The sequence below is a fragment of the Patella vulgata genome, chromosome 4 (assembly GCF_932274485.2).
Source record: "Patella vulgata chromosome 4, xgPatVulg1.2, whole genome shotgun sequence".
Lineage (NCBI taxonomy): Eukaryota > Metazoa > Mollusca > Gastropoda > Patellidae > Patella > Patella vulgata.
In genome coordinates this window covers 16,241,869-16,264,760 of record NC_065882.2, presented here as the reverse complement: position 1 = coordinate 16,264,760, position 22,892 = coordinate 16,241,869, and the positions used below count along the sequence as shown (strand labels likewise).

Below are 22,892 nucleotides of genomic sequence, written 5' to 3'. Positions count from 1 at the left end.
TATTCCCCCCTGCGGATACTGGGGTCAGCATAGGTCGCCCCCTGTATAAACTAAAAATAACAAAATTCTAATAGATATCAGATTCAGTGTGTAACCTATTCCATTCATTAGTATTAAAAAAAATAAACGCGACCTTATTTCATCTCTGTGTCAAAAATATACCCCTTTCACATACAACAGTATCACGCATGACGAGAAGTTCTAACCTAGAGGTAGCGCTGCGCTCCCGATGTTGGCCGGGAAAGTTCCACGAGATTTCCCGGCGTGGAATCCTCTTGTCACTGGTGCTGGACGGAGGACCAGACATTGACAGTTTATAGTCGTTCGGATGGGACGAAAACCCGAGGTCTCGTGTAGAAATTGACGTGCACGTAAAAGAACCCTTGGCAGTTGGAATTCGATATAAGAATAGTCCATAGCGCCGCTGTCCTGGCAACAATTTCTATCACAGCACACTGTATGGCATTGTGACAAAATTGTGGCCAATTCAATTGGCATGACTGTTCATCGTAATCAACGAAATGAAATGAAATGGAGTTTAACGTCCTATTTTTCGTACAAACTGTGTTACGCAATGTCCTGAATGAAGGGAATTTTGCCTGGACAGCGGCAGGTTTGCCCACTCTTCGTTGAGGTCCAATTGTAAAGCGTTTTTTTAATCCAAGGAATTAATGGCGGTCTGGTTGGATGGCCTAGACTGTCGCCTTTCGAACTCTAGCTGGCCGGTCACGTTTGCGTTGTTTCAATACCTGATGTGAGCGTATACGACTTAAAGATACGGGCTCTTTCTCAACCCCGTGAGTCTACTCCGGGTAATCCGGTTTCCTCGAACAGAAAAGACCCCTGAATATACTACAAATACCTTGTCTGCGGTATCAGCCCCGGACGTTAAATGCTATGAACAACAACGGAAGTCTGGTGCCAAACGCAACAGTGTTGTATCGGATAGTAGTAAACTTAGAAAACTGATAGACCGACCTTAACCTAATATTTCGAAACAAAAATTTAATCATCAATATCGTGCCCCCCCCCCCCAAAAAAAGAGAAAAAAACCCATCAAAACAACAACAATTAAAACGACATAACTTAAAGAACCAGACTATCTGTTGAACAGTTACCAAGCAGTGTGTGTGTGTGGGGGGGGGGGCACCTTACATGTCACCCAGCGCAATAATAAAATAAATAGGTTTACAGGATTTTGTTCAAGACAAGATTAATCTTAGTCATTTGAGGTTTACAGGATTTTGTTCAAGACAAGATTAATCTTAGTCATTTGAGTCATTTTGAATTGCTTGTAAACTGCAATATTGTAAAAGGAATATCAGTTAACCAAATCATTCCGTTCCGTTCAGTATTCACAGAGATATTGGATTGGAGAGTTGCTAGCAAGCCAATGCTGTAAAACACACCGTTTGTAAGTTTTAAAATTTGTTTGGAGCGTAAACGGCACGACGATGGACAGCTGACGGAGTTGTGAATATATGATGAATAATCAATGAACAGTTGTAACGGATCGCTTGTCAGATCTTGTTTATATTTTGAAATGAAGTTAAGAGTAGTTAATTAAGATGTCATAAACGATACCCATTGCACGTCAATCATTGACGTCATAAACGGTAGCCATTACACGTCAATCATTGATGAGTAGATGTGCATCAATATATGATCGACAAAATCAAATGAAATCTTTAACGTCCTGAAATGAAATGAAATGAAATGAAATGGGATTCAACGTCCTACAAGCTTACAGTCTGCTATGTTGAAAATTTTGCCTGGACAGCGGCACTAATTCCATTTGCCAATGATTCTTTTACGTGCACGCCAATGTGTACGCGGGACCCTGGTATTTCGTCCAATCCGAACGACTAGACACTGTCCTTCCAGCCTAATATCCTACTTTTCTGCACCAACCGGTATAATTATTATAAAACGGACCTGGTGTTTTAAGGAAAATTTTCCGCCTACCCTTCATAGAATTCCAACTTTCAAGGGTTCTTTTACGTGCACGCAAACATGAACACTTGACCTCGGTTTTCGTCTCATCCTAGACGCTCATTCTTGTCAGGCCCTTCGTTCTGCACCACTGATAAGTGGAAAACCACGTCGGAAAATCACGATAATATAATCCAAGACCTTCCGTTTTGTAATCCAGCGCCGAACTTCTGTGCACATATCGGCGTGCTCGTAAAAGAGTCCTTGGCAATTGGAATTCGAAGAAGAGTAGGTGGAAATGCTGCTGTTCACGCAAAATGTCCCTCAATGCACATACAATGCGTATATCCGTCTTCATTAGCCCAGTGGGAGCCGCAACGGAGGACGTTAAACCCCATTTCAATTTGAAAGGTTTAAATAGCTAAAATTGTAATGTTGTGGAAATGGGTCACATAAACGGGTCATTTTTTTCGCTATCGTATACAAAAAAAATAGACTCGGTTGACAAGTTAATCCATGGTTTAATCATTTCTCTTGTTGTCTTGATCAATGAGTATTAAATCACCCGATTTAACCTAAAAGAAATCAAGTCTTATTTTTGCTCTATGTCTGCTGGTTTTGAGGATTAAAATGTAATTGATCAATGGCCGCGATAAATGAAAAACGGGGCGTGTTTTATCTTAAATCTTGATGAAGCAGAATTTGATCATCTCTTATTTCTCTCTAGAAATTTAATCAAGGGGTCACTAACCCATCTTTTTGTACGTAGTACAGATCGGTATGGCCGATATTTTACAGGCATCCGCATTCGGCATTTTGCTATACATTCGGCGTATAAGGGTTATCCGACAAAGAAGGGGTTATTTCCTTTAAGTGTTAGGTAGTGTTGGGTACGGAATATAGAGCAGGGACAATAGAGGGCCTTGCACAAACCCCTGTGGTATCCCAAAATCAATAGACGTTTCTTCAGATGTTTAACAGTTTTGTCAGTTGAGGTCCAAAGGTCTAGTAATATTACATGGACGCCTATCAAGAGTTATTCACATAACGTGACCTTTTTCCTAATTTTCATAGCAATATTTGGGAATAATGTCGTCGAAGATTCAGATTAACAAATTCTTGATAACGACGTTTGTTTGCTGGTGTGCCTTTTGTCGCGTTGTATTTAAATATAGTCGCACAGTCAGTTGTCGATTGAAAACTGGCCAAGTTGATGTATTAAAGACGGGGAGGAGGGGTAGCCGATCTAGAATCGTTTTCCCATAGCCCCCAAACTCCTTCCAGGGATTCGCCCACGAGAATTCACCATATAGATTGGAAGTGAATCAAATACCATACCCGGATTTTATTAACGCTATAGTAACATGAAGGAAATACCAAGAAAAATATTCACAACAAAAACGCCATAAGTATGATAAAACATACACAACACGGAAACAAAAGGCCAAACAAGATGGCCGACAGACCGCGTACATGATGTATTGTTTATATTTTTATAACAATATGGAGACCATCTGTTCCGATCTCAAGTTTTGTTCCAGAATCTAGCCATAAACACGTGTCTAAATATATTGGGAATGTAACCCGTTTCTTATAACGCGACGGGAATGTGGATAAACTCTCAGAATTAGAGCAAAGAATTGACAGACGACAAAAAAATTCCAACCAGCACGATTGCTATAGAGTACCAGCTCGCGCCAATAATACCATGTAATCTTATATACAGCAAGAAATACCTTAATTAAGAAATACATATAAACTTATATTTTGCCGGTGCCACTGCGAAATTTTTCAAGAAGAAACACCCTTTATAATATAATAATTAACAATATTTGAACATTTAGTTTTCTTGTTTTGCAAATTTAGAGCTATATGATAATATTTACATTAATATTAGATAATAAAGTTATTAAAAAAAAGGTTATCAAATAATCATGTTATTAGATAATAAAGTTATTGAATAATAACGTTATCAAATAATCATGTCGTTAAATAATAACGTTATCAAATAATCATGCCATTAAATAATCATGCCATTAAATAATAATGTTATTAAATAATAATGTTATTAAATAAAAGTGTTATAAAATAAAAGTGTTATTAAATAATTATTTTATTAGATAATATTGTTATTGAATAACGTTATTGAATAATAATGTTATTGAATAATAATGTTATTCAATAAAAATATTATTCAATATTAAAATACAGATGTGACGTCACCCTTTGATGTTGGCGTACCATTATTTCAAATAATCGTACGGGCAACTTGCCAATAGTACTTTATTCAAACCAGTGAGATATTGGACTAATGTGACGTAAAAGCTCGTGCTGAGTGTCAGTATTTTAAGATGTTTAATGGTCTCGAGCTTACGACATTGCGTAATATATTGTAAAAACATTCGGGCCTACGGCCCTCATGTTGTTACAATATATTACTTAATGTCTCGCTCTCGACCATTAAACAATACATAATGCTATTTAATAATGTTATTCAATTATTATGGTGTTAAATAATAATTTTATTAATTGATGATAATTTTATTAAATGACAATAATGTTATTAAATGACTTAAATGACAATAATGTTATTAAATGACAATAATGTTATTAAATGACAATAATGTTATTAAATAATAATGTTATTAAATAATAATGTTATTAAATAATAATGTTATTAATAATACCTGTTATTAAATAATACCTATTATTAAATAATAACTATTATTAAATAATAACTATTATTAAATAATAACTATTATTAAATAATAACTATTATTAAATAATAACTATTATCAAATAATAACTTATTAAATAATGACTGTTATTAAATAATGACTGTTATTAAATAATGACTGTTATTAAATAATAACTAATATTAAATAGTGTGATTAAATAATAATCTTATTCAACAACAATGTTAATAAATAATGATGTTATTAAATGATAATGTTATTATATAATAATTGTTATTATATAATAATGCTGCTATAGATAATAAAGGTATTAAATAATAATGTTATTAAATGATAATGGTATTAAATAATAATGGTGCTAAATAATAATGAGATTAAATTATAATGTTGGTAAATAATAACTGTTGTTAAATAAAACAATGTTAAGGGACGAAAACCCGAGATCCTCCCGGGCACACATTGATGTTCGCGTAAAAGTACTCTTGGTAGTTGTTATTCGATGAGGAATATGTCTAGCATTGATCATCTGGCCATAGACTTTTTTGTGCCCTGTGTTAGTCTCAAAATAACCGAAGTGTTACGTTGACGTTACCTTAAACCCTCACTTTCCACATACTGGCGTATTAACAACATGTTCTTATCCACCCCAATTAAAGCAACATCAAAATAACAATCATGGCGAGAAAAACAGCAAATCTACGACGGAATTTAAAAAAAGTAAATAGAGAAATATTTGTATAAATTAATGACGAGGAACAGCTAATGATGTATATAAATCCACACTGTTAAAATACGTGTTCAATATTACAACACTATTCTTGAAATCCTTATACGGCATTTAGTAATTGAACATGTAATATAAAAACACAAATTTATATGGAAAACAACCATTGAGTTTATTTCACACTACTTTCAACAAATTTATACGGAAAACAATCACTGAGTTTTATTTCACAATACGTTTCAGCAAGTTCCTCTTGAAACTTGAAAATTACTTGAGAACGACAAGAGGAACTTATTTACTTGAGAACGACAAGGGGAACTTGTTGAAACGGAGTGGGAAATAAAATAAACTAAGTGATTGTTTTCCATATAAATTTGTGTTTTAATATAACACTATTCTTATAATGCGAGTGTATACACTTAAATATGCATTATGTAAGACAAGGGCTAAATCTGCCTATTGCAGGTCTTTCTTTTGACCTTTTATATGTTATATAAATTATGAATTAGACATTTATTCACATGACAAACCCATAATCAACCCTCTAGTTCAACGGATGGATGCAAATTTCAGTGGATTAAAATACAATCGCCATTTAATAATTTAATATTAAAATGGATAATCGAGACTTTGTTTATTATAGTAACGACGGTACTGACAATCGAGGCTGTATTGTGAACATGTATTTCAAAGACTGATAACATTGCTCAGAAACGTGTAATTTGACTGAAATTTTCAATATATTCATTTTTCATTATCCTTTTTTTGAAATATTATATCGTGCACGGGATCAGCTCTTTATCTAAATCTCACATAATGCATCTTTAACCAAGCGTTTAGAAATGTATTCTTTGTTTACTCTGTTAAGTCTAGCCATTATTGACTTTATTCTGTTGTTCTTTACTGAAAGACTGTTCTAACGAGACGTTAAAACAGACTCCTTTTCCAAAATATATCAAGGACGATGTACCAAATACCGTGTGTGACGTCTTCAGCCATCTTGGAATTACGTCATATCAAATATTGTAGTTCGTCAATCGATGCGCAATTGCCCAGGTTCCCAAGAAAAAAGCATGTCAAGTTTCCTGTCGATCGTACTTGAATTGGCGGGACCTTGAAATTTTTTCAAAGAGCGTCGTCCCCAAGAATAAGAAGAAGAGCAACAACAACACTACTAGTAGAACTTGATGAACAGTTCCTGCCCCTCCCCCCCCCCCCCGAAAAAAAAAACAATCTTGGCTTGGCCGATAGAATATAATTTCGACTCTGGTAATCGAAGACTGGATCACGTGATATAAATCCTTATATCATTCCCATTATATAAATATATTAAATATGTCATTATGATGACGAACATCCTCATGAAGTGGAGGTCATCAAAGTAGATATTTTGAAGGGCTTTCTACCCTACTACGACAGTCTGCATCCTTAGAAAAAAAACTGAACTACTTCTGTCTTCTTTGAAGTAAGTTCAGGCGAGGTCTGTTATACTTCGTCATATACAAGAGTATGACGTCTTTGGTGTCTTCGAGGAATCCAGGAAGTAAAGCACCGGTTTCCAGCCTAATTTACGCATGACAGCGGTGCCTGGGTGTCAGGCAAGGAAAATGTATATATCGGGCGTTAAAAACCGGAATTCAGCTCCTGTGTGTGCATTGACGTGCACGTAACTCGATAGTCCAAATTCGATGAAGACTAAACGGAAACACCACAGACCGAGCAAAATATTCTTAATAGCACACTACATGACATGAGTCTGTCTACATTAGCCAGGTTGGCGCAAAAACAAAGGGCGTTAACCCCTATTTCATTGATTTGAGCGAGTGGCGTTTAGCGCATTAAGTATTGTTTAATGTTCGAGAGCGAGACATTCAGTAATTTGTAACAACAAGAGGGTCGTAGTCCTGAATGATTTTACAATATATTATGCAATGTCTTTAGCTCGAGACCATTAAACGACTTGCAATACAGACACTCCGCACGTGCTTTTACAGTGAAATATGTCACGCGAGTCCAATATTTCACTAGTATAAATAATGTACGATTATTGCGTGCAATAATGGTACGCAAACATCAAAGGGTGACGTTACATCTGTATTTTAAGACCATTTATATCGAATACAGGCGCTGGTTTATTATACATACAGCCCACCATCCCGAACCACTAACAAGGGGAAAGCAGTTTGGAATATCCCAACGAACTAACACCGTAACCAAACACTGGTAATTGAGCAAGTCCTATACTCGATGATCCGTCGTGGCTCTCAGCTGCCAGTCAATGATTATTATTTATTGTATAAATTCTGTTTTAACGACTCTAATACCGCTTAATTTAAACATTTTATATATAAACATGCATTATGCAAAAGCTAGATCTGCCTATTTCAGGTCTTTCTTTAGGCCTAAAATGTTATATAAATTATTAATTAGACATTAATTAACTTAGAAGACTATAAACTACTCTCGGTGCCTTTGGATGGCTATGTTATAAGTGGATTTAAATAGGTTTCGTGGCCGATGCGGTTACCGTGAAAATTGATAATCGAAACTTATCGAGGCTAGACTATTATTGTATCGTCGATATCTAGGCTTAGAATGAAGTAATTTGACTGAAATTTTCAGCATATTCTCCTTTTATTATCTATTTTTTAACTACGATAATTTTCATCCCTTTATCCAATCTTATTTAATTCCGCTTTAACATATATGTGCATTGTGTGCATTACCCCTGAAAAACTTTGAATGCTTTTTCTTTTTCCTTTTTTTAGATAATGGCTACTCGACGAAAACTAGGTCATTTTCGGACTAACATACGATTCAATTTTATAAATCGCTTGGACGTAGGAGTTTTAATTATCTATAGGAGGAAACCGGGTGATCACAAGTTGTTGGACAGGCGATCCTACTCATTGTAAACCACGCCACTTGACTCAATTTATGGAAGATCTTATAATACAAAACGCATACGTTAAACCATTCTGGCAACCAAATTTCAATGCCTAAAAAATACAATTGGTAATTTTTAGCGTCTGCTAAATGCACATTGCGTGTTTTTAGCGTGTACTAAATGAATATCGCTTATTTTTTCGTGTACTAAATGAACATGGCGTGTTTTTAGCGTGTATCAAATTGTAATTTATGGGAAATCTATCAAGTTTAAGGAGAGGCTTCTAACTACTTGAAACAGGGGTTACAGGGGTGTGATCAAATATCGAGATTTCACTGTAGCGAAACGAGCTTTGGATACTAGAAGTTCTAATTATGGCGGGGAAACGATCGTGCACCTGTTGAAGAGATTAACATATGAATGTGATAGCCTCCAAGTAAGACGTGAAAATTGACATAACTTCGATCGACCTATTTTGATTTATATTCCCGTGTTATCAAACTGTTAAAGCTATTAACAATAGAAATGGCGTGACCACCGGTATCCCAAGACACTAACATCTCAAGTGCTTCAAGTCAATTGGAGAATTCCAAAGCCTTCTTGAGAAAAGGGTAACTCTAGATAAGTTTAATTGAAAAGTTTATCAAATTCTGTTCGCTATCTAAATGAGTTTCGCTCCGATGCCACCGAACTCTCAAAGAAAAAAAAATAATCTTGGAATCCGTTTTGTTTCTGTAGTTGTAAAGTTTTGTTTTCTATGCCCTAAGATAAGATTATCTAACACTGAACTGGAGATATTTCACCTAGACTTTAATTGCATCTAACAGAGGATAAAATAGATTTAGCAATCATCTCAAAGCCAAGAATTCTGGTTACTTACATTCCAACCCTATTCATAGTTCCTAACCCAATTTGAATCCCATTTTGTGCCTCATTTGGGGAGCCCCGGTGGCTCAGTGAGTAAGACTTTGGCTCGCTAACTTGGAGATCCGGTGTTTGATCACTGCGTTGGCCAAGGAAAATTATCGGGATTTTCTTTGCCAGTGATGTAGCACGGAGAGTCTGGCAAGGGACAACGTACAGATAGATGTTCGTAGGTCCGCGTGCACATTGTCGTGCACGTAAAAGAACCCTTGCCCATTGGAATTCGATATAAGAGTAGGTCATAGCGCCGCTATCCGGGCAAAATAGACAACATAGCACACTGCATGGAGTATGCCTGTCTCCATTATCCCAGTCGGTACAGAAAAGTAGGACGTTGAATCTCATTTCATTTCATTTGCGTTTGTCGGATAATATCAAATCTACCACAACTCAATCCACGCTAACGTGTACCCAAATTGATTACTTAATCAAGAAAACCAAAAACCATCAACATATTATAGCGGTGGCGATACATGCTTTAACCATGCTATGTTTATCTGCAGTGACTGTTGAATATAGACATATTTTCAGTTCAACATTACTTTGTAAATACGGAACGGAATTAAGCCAATTTTGCATTGGGATTCCTTTTCAAAATTAAAGTTTCACAATTAATTTACAAGGGATTAAAATTCACTCAAATGGCAAGCAGAAACTTTAATATGTTTTTGTATATTTTGTATATATTTTGATTTTGGTACGAATATTCTAAGCCTGCACGAATGACAATCAGAAACTTTATGCGTTTTTGTAAACGTTAATGTGTTTTTGTAAACTTTAATGTTTTTTTGTATTTATTTTGGAATGGATAATTTAATTCTGCTTAAAAGACAACCAGACACTTTATTGCGTATTTGTATCTATTTTTAAAAGAATAATTTAATTCGGCTCAAATGACCATCGGAAACTTTTTTGTATCCATTTTGATCTAAACAATTGTATTTCTTTTTACAGCACAACCATTTTAAAGGATCCTACCCAGTGTTGGTGTTTGTACATGGTGGATCATATCATAATGGAATGGGCGCCATGTTGGAAGGGGGTTACCTGGCTTCTTATGATGTCATAGTCATCACCTTTAACTACAGACTAGGTCCTTTAGGTAATACAAACGTTTTTTTTGTTAAAGTAGCTAAGTCTCTAACTCAATATCATCCAAAGTCTTCGACATTGAAAACACGAATTATTTGTCAATTTAAATCAACATTGATGTTGTTATCGTATCTTGAAAAGATGGGCTTCTGATATCAAATATTTAAGACAAAAAAACATTTTACCATTGGTACACGAATCGTGTATCATAATACGTTTTAGCGCCATTTGTAACAAAGGACTCGAAGAACGAGGCTAGACATATTCCACAAGTTATGTCAAACGGTGACATACGCAATAAATACTATCGGTGTCGACTGAAATAACCAGACGCTAGAGATTGTCATTCGATTGAGACTTCTGACGTATTTCGCCGAACATAACTAATTTGAAATTAGCGTAAAAGCGGAAACGTTGCATGTAAATCAGTTTATATACATTCATACCATTTGTATCAATTTCTAGGTCCCAAATATTAGTGATTTAGCTCCTTTCCGGCGTGGTTCCCCCTTGTCAGTGATGCAGGACGGAGGGCCTGACAGGGACAGCTGTCTAGTCGTTCGGATGAGATGAAAAACCGAGGTCCCGTGTACATATTGGCGTGCACGCAAAAAGATCCCTTGGCAGTTGGAATTCGATATAAGAGTAAGCCGTAGCGCCGCTGCCCGGGCAAATTTCCCTCATAGCACACTGTATGGCGTATGCCCGTCTTCATTAGCCCAGTTTAGGAGCAGACGTTAAACCCCATTTCATTTCATTTCATTTCTATTTAGCTCCTTTAAATAATGTGTTATTTTGTCCTGGGTCCCCATTTTTGTTTTGCTGCGTTGTAGATTTGCTACGGTATTCCAGTCTCTCGAGTATAATTCCCCGGGTTCATTATGCATCGTTCAATGGACTGTTATATTGCAACGTACACTTTGGCGTGACCGACGTATTATGTTGCACCAACTGGAATAGTGAAGTCTACTATAAGGGAAATGTTGCCATGGCAGCGTCAGGGGCTCTTAATCGTTTTGCCAATTGTATACATGGGGCCGTCCGTCCTTCACCCCTGTGTGCCCACTAAGGACCCTCCGTCCTTCACCACTGTGTGCCCACTAAGGACCCTCCGTCGTCCTACACTACTTTGGGCCCAATCCTGCACCACTCTGGGCCAACCACGGACCCTCCGTCCTGCACCACTGTGGGCCACCTACGGACCCGCTGTCCTGCACCATTGTACATCCACTATGGACGCTCCATCCTGCAACACTATGGACCCACTGTAGGCACTCCATCCTGCACCACTATGGACCCACTATAGACCATCAACCCTGCATCACTGACAAAGGATATTCAAAGCTGGAAAATCCCGAGGACCTTACTCCTCGGGGTGGAACCAGGGACCCCTTGCTTTCTGGGTGGTGATCGATCTGCACCGTACTCACAGTATAGATCAAATCAGAAGAGTTCATTTGAAAGTGAGGCCTTATTAAACATGCATTATGTATGAGCTGAATCTGCCTATTACAGGTTTTTATTTCTGCTTCAAATGTTATATAAATTATTATTAAGACATTTATTCACACGACAAGGCTGTAATCACTCTCTAGACCATCGGATGGTGCAGATGAAAACGGGTTGAAACACGATTGACATTTAATGATCTAATTTAAAAATGGAGAAGCGAGGCTGAGTCTGAATTAACAAGTAACGTTGCTACGATAAAAACACAATCTATGTCGTCAAAACTTCAAACGGGGATAACGTCGCTCAGAATAAACTAATTTGGTTGAAATTTTCAATATATTAATTTTTCATTATTCATTTTTGAATTATTATAGAATAAAACTAGTGGTTGTGTCGCATAAAAACTGTGTTCTATTAATATCTTTCTCGATGGCTAAATGCCACTCAAAGATTATATTATAGAAGGAACGGACAACTCTTTATCTAAATCTTATATAGTCCACCTTCAACTCTAGTCGGGGGGTTTGGATGGCCGAATGGTTAGAACGTGCTCGCTGTATCATAAGGCCTGTCATTGAGTCAACTGGCGTGATTTTGAATCCCCGGTTGTACGTGACAAGGATTATGGCCGCCTATCCAACTTCGTGGGTTTTCTCCGGGTCCTCCGGTTTCCTCCCACTGCTAAAGACCCCTACGCGCAAGCGATTATTGAAATAAAATTAAACCATATGTTAGTCCCGAAATGACCTAGTTTGTGTCGAGTGGACGTTAAACCCCATTTCTCTCTCTCTCTTTTCAACTCTAGTCACACATTAATCCAACCCGTGACCTTGATAGACGTCACGAAATGATGACTGGTCAGAACAGTTAACAAATTCTCTATTTTCTTATTTTGTTTTGTTAAAATGTAAAACCAGAAGAGTTGAGTCGAATGTGTGTCCATAGTAACCTTAGACTTAACATGCATCCAACTCGTGGTCATAACAGAACCCACGAACTGATGACTGGGCAAACATGATGATATCCGATTCAATCGGCACCCACGGTTATTTCATGGTTGTCTGTTATCCGATACTTGTTGATTAGAAACGTGTTTTATACAAAAACACATCTACAAGTTACCTAACAATAATTATAATGTATTGGTTTTAAAATCAACACTCTCCAAAACACGAATTAACGGCCTACTTAGAACAAACGCACCAAAATTAATTGAACGGTTCCATTTTCAAACAGAATCACGTGCAAGTTATCTGGCCTCGATTATAGTGACTTTGTTGTAAGATAACTGCTGACTCTGCGCAAACTCCTCCACATTATCACTATTGTCTACGTAACTTTTAAGCTTGTCCCACATAAAAATTTGATCTTCTCTTGATGAGAAATCTTGAATTTAGACTGGTTTCAAAATGAAATATGAGATTAAAGTTCTATTGTTCTACACATTTGTATTTATTGCATATTTAAACGTATTAAATTATTAATTAACTAAGCATTCTAATTGAATAATTTACTTTACTTATATCCATTTTATTGTACATACGTTTACATTATAACTATCAATGATCAATGTAAAAATAGAATTATATTTATTAAATTATTTGCATACTGTGATAAGTGCTCATCTCGACATATTTATATTAAATAACTAATTATCTACAACTTATATTTACTACTAAGTTCAGACTCGGAATATTATGTCTATCTACCAACTAGTTTATATCAAATCGTTGTTTTGTATATTAAAATCATAATTTATATTCCTTCCAACAGTCAATTTTTTAAAAATGTTTTGGTAATTATTAGTAATTTCTTACTATAATTTGAATTTATCTTGTTTATTCTCAAATTTGTGGTGACAAATTGTACTTTAATATAGCACCCCAGCCATTATCGTGGGCCACAGTGGCTCAGTGAGTAAGGCGCTGGTTCATTAGCCATGAGGTTCAGATGTCGCCTTGTCAGTGGTTAAGGACGGGGGCCTGGCAAGGCCAGTGAGTAGTCGTTCGGATGGGACGAAAAACCGAGGTCCCATGTACACGTTGCGTGCACGTATAGAAAACTTTGACAGTTGTAACTACTATCCGGGCAAACACCCCTCATTGCAGATTGTGTGCCCGATTTCTTAAGCCCGATCAGTGTAATAATAATAATATATCAAACTAAAACTAAAATATGTAAAGAATACGGCCATTCCATTGGTGAAGAGATAACATTTGTACTTTGAACAATCATTTAAAATTTTCTGACTAAGGCCCCTGGGCCATTTTATTGCTGAATCTCTAAGTCAATGAAGGCGAGTAGACTAAAACTAATATACCCCTATGTTATATTTTAGGATTTCTGACGTCATATGACAAAGAATTGCCTGGGAATTATGGTATGCTGGACCAGATCCAAGCCTTGAAGTGGGTCCAGGAAAATATCCACAATTTTGGCGGTGATCCAAACCGGGTTACAATCGATGGTCACAGTGCTGGAGGGTGCAGTGTGGGATTGTTGATGCTTTCACCCATGGCTAAAGGTAAAATATTGACAAAGAATATATATAACTGAGTTTGAAATTCCACTGCAGGTTTTTTTAATACGACGAATGAGTGTGTAGGGTTACAGCTAGGTTTCGAGGTGATTGGGGTTAGGTGTAGAGGATATTGGGGCTGTGGGTATATTACTTTGAATATCTGAATAATACGTAAATTGGAACGGGAGTATGTTCAATTATTTTTATTGATTAAAGTTTTTTTTGAATGCCCAATAGATGTCGAGCTTGGCTCAATCAGTGAGGTGCATAGCTCAATGAACATTTCAAAACCCAATTAAGTCATTAGAACAGTTATTGCCCCCTTGCCCCCCCCCCCCCGCACACACACACCCCATCCTTTCGGTCAGGCGCGGTCTTCTTCGAAATCTAACGTATTTTTTCGAACAAATGCGGTTTAGCGGTTTATCTTTATCTTTATATTGCATTCACGTTTTTGTATTTTTCATGCAATGTTAAAGGGCCCCAAAACCTGAAATGCGCCCCCACACAATTTCACCAAGGTCTAAATCCGGCCCAATTTGTCATTTTCATTTTTATTTTTGTAGGACTCTTCCAGAATGTTATACAGCAAAGAGGATTCCCCTTTGCACACTGGGCCGTACACCACAGACACAAAGGTCTAAATCAGGCCCAATTGGCTCGGTCATGTGTACATGATATTGGCTTCCAAAATCAAATCCAGTTCAATTTGATTGTTAACTATAATCTTTGTCTTTGTCATTTTCATTTTTGTTTTTATAGGACTGTTCCAGAATGTTATACAGCAAAGTGGATCCCCCTTTGCACACTGGGCCGTACACCACAGACACAAAAGTCTCGGATTCTACACTAAGATGTTTATGGCGTCAGTCGGCTGTCTCATGAACTCATCTAAAGAAATTAAAGAATGTATGAAAACCGTTTCTAAAGAAAAAATGGAAAAAGTTATAAGAGACAACGAGGTGAGTTGTCGAGATATTTGAATACATTTGATAGTTGGCTAAGTGAATTGTGGCCGAATCAATAACGAGGAGGTCCCGGGTTCAAACTCGCTGTTGGCCGTGCAGGACAGAGGGTAAGCTACTATTGGCCGTGCAGGACAGAGGGCAAGAAACATTGTCTAGTCATTCGTATGGGAATGACAAACCGGGGTCTCGTGTACACTTTGACGAGCACGTAAATGATTTTCACGAAGATTAGGCAGAATCGCCACTCTCCGGACAAAATGTCCTTCATAGCATACTGTATGGCGTATACCCGTCTTCATTAGCCCAGTTGGAGCATAGACAAATTCATTTGCTTGTAATTTGATAGTTCCCCTAGACTCGAACAGTAAAATGCACGGTGCTAATGTTTATGTTTTAAATATATTTGTAGATGCCGGTGCCATTAGATCCAGTATTTCGACCAGTTGTTGATGGTTTGTTCCTACCTGATGTCCCAGAAAAACTCGTGAAAACAGGAAAAATCAACGGGAAGAATTTTTTAACGGGAGCGACAAGAGATGAAGGTCTTACAGCTGGTAAGCGTTGTTGATACAGAGCAACTCATGCTCATCAAAACCATTGCCAATTTTCGGAAATGGCCTCTTACTCAGTTAATAGTCAATTGCAAGAAGCCGTGAAACAGCCCTAGACGTATGGAATTGTCGGGAGCGTTAGCATAGACCTACTGAACTATCTGAAACCATACCCTAGACCTATGCAACTATTTAAAACTCTCTCCTGGCCCTATGGAACAGTGTGGAGCTTTAATCTAGTTCTATTTTGTTTGAAGCTGTATCCCCATGGGCGTGGTTTCAGGTTTATATCCACATGATGGTGAGCTTGTTTCTACGTATCTGGAACTGAATCGGGACTTGGAACAAGAATTGCCATTCTTCAAGCGTCAGTTTTCGGCCAAATATATTTCACTTGTGCACGAAGCGTTCCTCATTATGTCACCTGAAGTGAGGCAGATGTTCCCTTCTGTCGAAGCTCTTCTCATCTCACACCTGCTAGTTCCTGCTCAGCCTAACGATCCGTCAGCACTCTGCGCCGCATCAAAACATGACGCAAAACCGACTGAACCACTTGATGGCGTGTGCAGTGCATAATGACCCCCTTCATGTCGCCAAGATATTCAAAGAGAGCAATCCTAATCGTAGAACGGACGTCTTTGGACGATTCACTTAACTTTATGAATAATTAATATTTATGCAGCTTTGATGTAGATAGTCAATTTTTCCATATTGTCATCATATTACCCCTAGTGTCTTACAGCCTTCATCGAAATAACACCGGTACAGTAAACTGTTCGTAATTATTTATTTCGTTTGGTAATGAAATGTTCCAGGTTCCAGGGTTCGTCCGTCCCCCACCCCCAAAAGTTATGACAAATCCACGCCCTTGTGTATCCCAGTATTATGATGGAACTATCTGAGGCTTTATCCAAGTACTGAAGCTTTTCCCTAGTCCTGGGCATCTGAAGTTTTATCCTGGTCACATGCAACTATCTTAAACTTTATGTATATATTGTATCTACATTTAATATGCAAGAGTAGAAATGAGTACGAATATCTTATCAGGCGCACTATGTCCACCATTGACATTACTATTCATTAAGAATAGGGAACCATGGTGGTTCAGTAAGTAAGACGCTGACTTGCCAATCAGAAGGTCTCGAGTTCGCTCCAGGTGTTGGCCGATAAAGTTCAATATTTATTAACATTTTTGTTTGCAGCAAGTTCCCGTGTGAAGATGTTTGCTGTTGGTCAACAACAATTGATAGGTCTTGTCAACTGCTTCAGTGGTGATTTACCCAAGATAGAAGGCATAATGGGTAAGGAGATTTCCCTGTAGAATTCATGAAACTGTTACACATAGAAAAATCCCTGAGGCATCTGTTTGAAATCGCATGACATACGAATGGTTGGCATCATAGTGAACACTGTAGCTCTTATTAGTTGACATCTGCTCATGACCAAACTTTCATAATAGGCGCACGTTTCCCAAATATTCTTACGGCAGGGTATATTTAGTGAAATGTAAGATCTTGCTGCATGCTTTATTGACCTGTCAAGTCTGTGCAGGGCCATCAGGGCCATAACTGTAAAATTGACGGACAATAAATATCTATTGTTTTTATGGTCGACAATTTTTTCACAGGTGTTTGGGGGGGGGGGGGCTAGTCAAGCGATAGGGCACAGCTGTCCTCCTGATTAGAATATATCGGGTTCGAATCCCGACGTACGCCCCGGAGCATTGCCTATGGGCCTGACACGACATGTATGCCTAGTCTTTTCCAAGTGAAACTCTCCCTGTTGACGATATGTTAAACACAGATGGAACCATTACGATTTTATCTAATATCCAGTGCGAAAAATAAATGGCGAATACAATGCGTATTTTTTAAAACATAAACATCTATTTTTCAGAAACGGTAATGGAGCAGTACTCACAGTGGCCGATAGAAGTCACAGAAGAACAGCTCATGTTTCGCTTTTCAGAGGTAATGAACTATTTCAGGGAGTTTATTACTAGTTAGGCGGTGGTAATTATCTATTGAAAAGGTTCTTCTTTTCAGTGGTTCATGGTCGATAACCTGCCAAAGGGCAGCGTCTAGTCGTTCAGATGGTACAAAAAAACGTGAATACGTTTAAGAAACCTTGGCAGTTGGAATTCGAAATAAATTTCCCTCATAGCACACTGATAATATGTTTCTGTATTTCAGATAGTCGGAGATTATTTTATTGTAGCCCCGACCTATAAAGCGGCCAGTATTTTATCTAAATCTAATGTAACAGTCTATGTTTATAATTATGAATATAAATCTATCTGGGGTCAGTGGAAAGGTAAGTACCCTTCATAATTGGTTATATTCATCGCTGTTTATATGTTTCACATACATACATGGTTATATGATATAGAGATAGACATTGAACTAGGCCTCGCTTTCCGTGCGCCTGGTTACGGTAGTCTCTAATATCCAGGTCGTTAGGAGCATATATTGTGATGTACATTATTATAATAGGGGACCAGTTATTAATTATATAATTGCTATGTGATATGGACACTACTATTGATATTTGACGTAATCTGATATTTAAATATCTCGGGTTATTATCAGGATATATTCGTCTTCTGTCTGTCGAATCACGCTAGGTCAGTAGTCAGTGGTAACCACGACTTCAATCATCAAAACGGTGATCTCATAGCACATTGGATAAAGTCACAATGTCATATGATCTGCAAGAACTGGAAGATTACGGATGGTGTATTAATTAATACGCCAGAGTAGTGTATCCTGTAGTGAACGTATGTTGTGAAATGGCGGAACTAACATATTTCAATAATTCGCTTGTGCTTAGCAGGATACCCGGCTTCGCTCGGGGGTCATAACTCCGAAACCGGAAGTAGTAGACTAACGCCACCTGGCCTATGTAACTCCCCGGTCCGAGATACCCCTATACCCCAAATTTCAGACTCGGGGTAGACCTAGTGTACCTGCCAACCCCGAACAGACCGGCTTCGCTCGGAGGTCATAACTCCGAAACCGGAAGTGGTAGACTAACGCCACCTGGCCTATGTTACTCATCGGTCCGAGCTACCCCTATACCCCAAATTTCAGACTCGGGGCAGACCTAGTGTAGCCGCCAACCCCGAACAGACAGACAGACAGACAGACAAACGACAGTCACAAATATTAGTATAGATAGATAACGATATATTGAAGTTCGCAGTATTCAGCATCCACCGCAGGCGAAAAAAACAAAGACAAGCCCGTGCAACGTCATGGGAGGAGGTGCTCGATCCTGATTACGGCCGGAAAAGTTCTTCGGGATTTTCAGTGTGGTTCCCCTTGTCAGTGGTACACGACGGAAGGCCTGGCAATGGAACGGCGTCTAGTCTTTCGGATGGGGCGAAAAAAAAGAGGTTCCATGTTCATGTTGGCGGACATGTAAAAGAACTCTTGACAGTTGAAGTTAGATGAGTAGTCGAAAACCCCAATGGCCGTGCCAACTGTCACTCATTTCAGGGAGAGAACGTTATGCGGGGGGGGGGGGTATTTAAATTTACATAATGTCACGGGGGTTGGGTAGTTAGGTGGTTGAGTGCTCTAACGCCTGCGCTTTAGATAATATGGTTTATCGTTGAGTCAAGTGTCATGGGGTTTCTCCGGGTCCCCCCACTTCTAAAGAACCCTACGCGCAAGCAAATTTTGGAAATAAGTAATTGAACCATATGTTAGTTCAAAAGGACCAAGAACCCTACGAGCAGGCGAATATATTGAACTAAGAAATTAAGTCATATGAGTTCCGAAATGACCTAGGATTTATCAAGTGGACGTCTCTCCATATGCTAGCCAAAATAAGTAGGGGATATTCAGAAACAATACAAAAATGCGGAAATGCACTGCTGTTTTTATTAGAGGAAACCAGTGTGTGTTAATAACAGGCCAATTGCCTACACATGAACATAAACAGTTCATATCGGCGGCTTATCTGACGAACCCATTGTTCTCTTAATAATGAGTAATTGCTCCACCAATCTTCAGATATTCAGGAATTCGCCGTGGCATGCTCCCAATCAACCGTCCAATCATGATTTTGGGCAATCTGACCCACTCCTCTTGCTGTGCCACGACCAATTCTCGCAGTGTTGTCGACGAACACTTCTCCCGATCATGTCCTGGACATGCTCTATAGGGGAAAGTTCAGTACTCATGGCTGGCCAAGGCATATGGACAATATGGTGACGCTGGAGGTAGTCATTCACGACACGAGCGCGGTGGGCCCGGGCATTATCGTCTTGAAAGATGAAACATCGACCTGCACGTTGACCAAAGGGCAGAACTATCGGTGCCAGGATGTGGTCACGGTAGTACACACCAGTGACCCTTCCTAGAACAATATGCAAGTCCGTTCTGCCAGTCATGGTGATTCCTCCCCACACCATAACAGACCCACGCCCGAATCTGTCATGCTGTCCGACATTAAAGATAGCATGACGCTCATTTACACGCCTTCAAACGCGAGCACGCCTATTGGTGAAATCCAAAGTAAATCTGGACTCATCTGAGATCACCAGAATTTCTACGCTGCCTACACCATTAGCGCATGTTTGTCAGGCGGTCGTCGCGCATGCAAATGGACTGCATGTAGACGATTTCTAATCGTTTGGGCTGTAATGTATCGATCCTGGGCTTGTGTAGTGGCTCTAGGACGACCTGAACGAGGAGAATCATCAACATTGAGTGTTTGTTGGTACCGGTACCACAGTCTGCTGATCACAGACTGTGACACATTAAGCATGTTGGCTGCTGCTCGTTGTGTAGAACCCATTTGAATCGTGCCAATTAGCACGTAGACGTTCATCATGTTGAAGACGTCTCATTGCAAAGTAAACGTAACACACTAAAGCAAAGATACGCTAAACAGTAAATCTTATGCAAGAACCGATAGGAAAGCAAACATGGATAGGATAAACCAGCAGGCGGCAGTTTTCATCAACGCTTCCTTGAAGTGTCAAATTTTACAGTGAACCCCTCCCACGTGTGTTGCGCTATTGCGTGTCGCATGTGCAGCTCAGTGGTTCTGTTGGGGCGATAAGTTCTTTATCTGTGAACATACTATCAAAGCATGTCAAGTGTCCATGACTATTTATCATATCCCAACCTGCATAGGTATTTGCATTTCAATATCCCCTACTTTTTTTGAAGAGTATATATGACCTGTGTAGCGTAGTATGAAAATCTGACAATATTGCAGGTGTCGTACACGGGGCAGAAATGTTTTACCTGTCCGGTTATCCCATCAGGAGTCACCAGAATTTTCGATATGACGGAATGGATAAAGAAATGTCGAGACAACTCATGAAGATCTGGGCTAATTTCGTCAAGAGTGGGTAAGTAGATTGGGTTTCATTGAATTGTGGCCGTTGGTGTGTGTGTGGGGGGGGGGAGTTTTAATGGTTTAACGCGTGCGCGTTAGATGATAAGGTCTTCCATTGAGTCAGGTGGTTGCGATTTCCCGCGTGTACGTGATAAGGAGTAGGGTCGCTTGTCCAACCTCGTGGGTTTTCTCCCGAAATGAATATACCGGTGTTGGTCGAGAAAGTTTCTCGGGAGTCTTCGACTTGCTTTCCTCTTTCTAGTTATGCCGGACAGGCGGCCTTACGAAACAGTATCTAGTCGATCGGATGAGGCGAAAAACCGAGGTCCCAGGTATACGTTGGCATGCACGTAAAATAACCATTGACAGTTGGAATTCGAAATAAGAGTAGGCCGTAGTGCCGCTGTCCGGGCAAAATTTCATTGTGGAAGGGCCTAGTAAGAAAAATGGGTTAGGACTTGGTTATATCATTGGCAACATGTTAATGATATCCTGACGGCGCAGAATAGTGTGTACAACATCCTTTCCTGTTTTACGTTACCCATACCACAAGTATTGCTTGCGGTTCAATTAATATCGATGATAATAGATAATACCACCCCCCCCCCCCCCGCTAATAATAAGGTCGGTTGGGGTGCATCAGCATTGATAGCAGATTTAAATACATATTCACAGAGAGAACACAAATATTGGAACGGAAAATATCCTATATATTAATATTTGTCCCGGTGGCAACCACGGTGAGTTTCATCCAGAAACAGCCTCTTAGTACTGTTCTGTGAGATGGGGTCTAGTTAGAACAGTGTCCTACACAAGAATATGTAGGAATGTGCTCATCGATGGAATTATGGAAAACAGATAGGTGCATAATTTCAACTGTTTGTTTAAACTGCTTTTTTTGGTTGTACACCTGGGATTAAAGGCTACCACCTTCGTGTCATTGCGCTTTGTGTTATTGCATATTCATCCTTTGAAAAAAAACCATACTCATCATATTTTTTGTCGACAAATAGAATATTTATTATTTCTATTTCAGAACTCCATCGTTACTTCCGGAGAGTGATTTTCATATGGCTCGATATACTGACCAATATCCTCTGTATACACGGTTCTATTCGGCAGAGGACGGTCCTTACATCTCCACTGAAACTAATTTCAAAACAGCAAAACTTTCTTTTTGGAACGAAAAAGTTCCTCAGTTATATAAGGCACAATATGAACACATGTTTAACATATCTGTGGATACGCGGTGCACTCGATCCGGACGTTACGTCACATATCACAATTCAAATAGTTGGATCTTGATTGCGGTGTGCATTGGTTTGTCTGTGATAACAGTCCTTTTGTCCGTTTGTTATTGTCAGATGCGCAGACAAGTGAGTGTATTAATACGCCAGAGTAGTGTATCCAGTGGTGAACGTATGTTGTGAAATGGCGGGAAATTGAGACGTGATAAACCGGATGTGATTTGAGAAGCTGTGATGTGAATAGTTTAAAATTTTATTCCAATCCGTAACCAAAACAAACAAATCTTAAATATATAGGGTTTATACTTTTCTACCAGATTCATTTTTTAATTTTGTATCAACTGTTGATTTGTACATAAGTAATAACAACAAGCACAATATACTATATTTGGTTATGAGGACAAATGACGTCATTATTAATGCTTTCCTGAGGGGAGATAATCGGGTTGATAGCGTATAATGGGCCTAGAACTGCAGCGCGCATATTTTATCATAATGTCTATGTGGACAAATTGACGTCATGATTAGTGCCTACCTCAGGGTAGA

General features: G+C 38.6%; 1 protein-coding gene across 1 annotated transcript in view; it reads left to right on the top strand.

The window, feature by feature from the left end:
- LOC126817827 (acetylcholinesterase) overlaps nucleotides 1-22,529 on the top strand; it is an 81,829-nt gene extending 59,300 nt beyond the window's left edge. Inside the window, exons 4-12 of the mRNA XM_050544989.2 lie at nucleotides 10,118-10,265; nucleotides 14,046-14,231; nucleotides 14,991-15,190; nucleotides 15,606-15,750; nucleotides 16,950-17,048; nucleotides 17,644-17,717; nucleotides 17,940-18,060; nucleotides 20,977-21,112; nucleotides 22,136-22,529. Of these exons, the coding sequence (XP_050400946.1) occupies nucleotides 10,118-10,265; nucleotides 14,046-14,231; nucleotides 14,991-15,190; nucleotides 15,606-15,750; nucleotides 16,950-17,048; nucleotides 17,644-17,717; nucleotides 17,940-18,060; nucleotides 20,977-21,112; nucleotides 22,136-22,529 (1,503 nt within the window). The remainder of the gene's footprint in view (nucleotides 1-10,117; nucleotides 10,266-14,045; nucleotides 14,232-14,990; nucleotides 15,191-15,605; nucleotides 15,751-16,949; nucleotides 17,049-17,643; nucleotides 17,718-17,939; nucleotides 18,061-20,976; nucleotides 21,113-22,135) is intronic.
- Nucleotides 22,530-22,892: the final 363 nt, after the last annotated feature.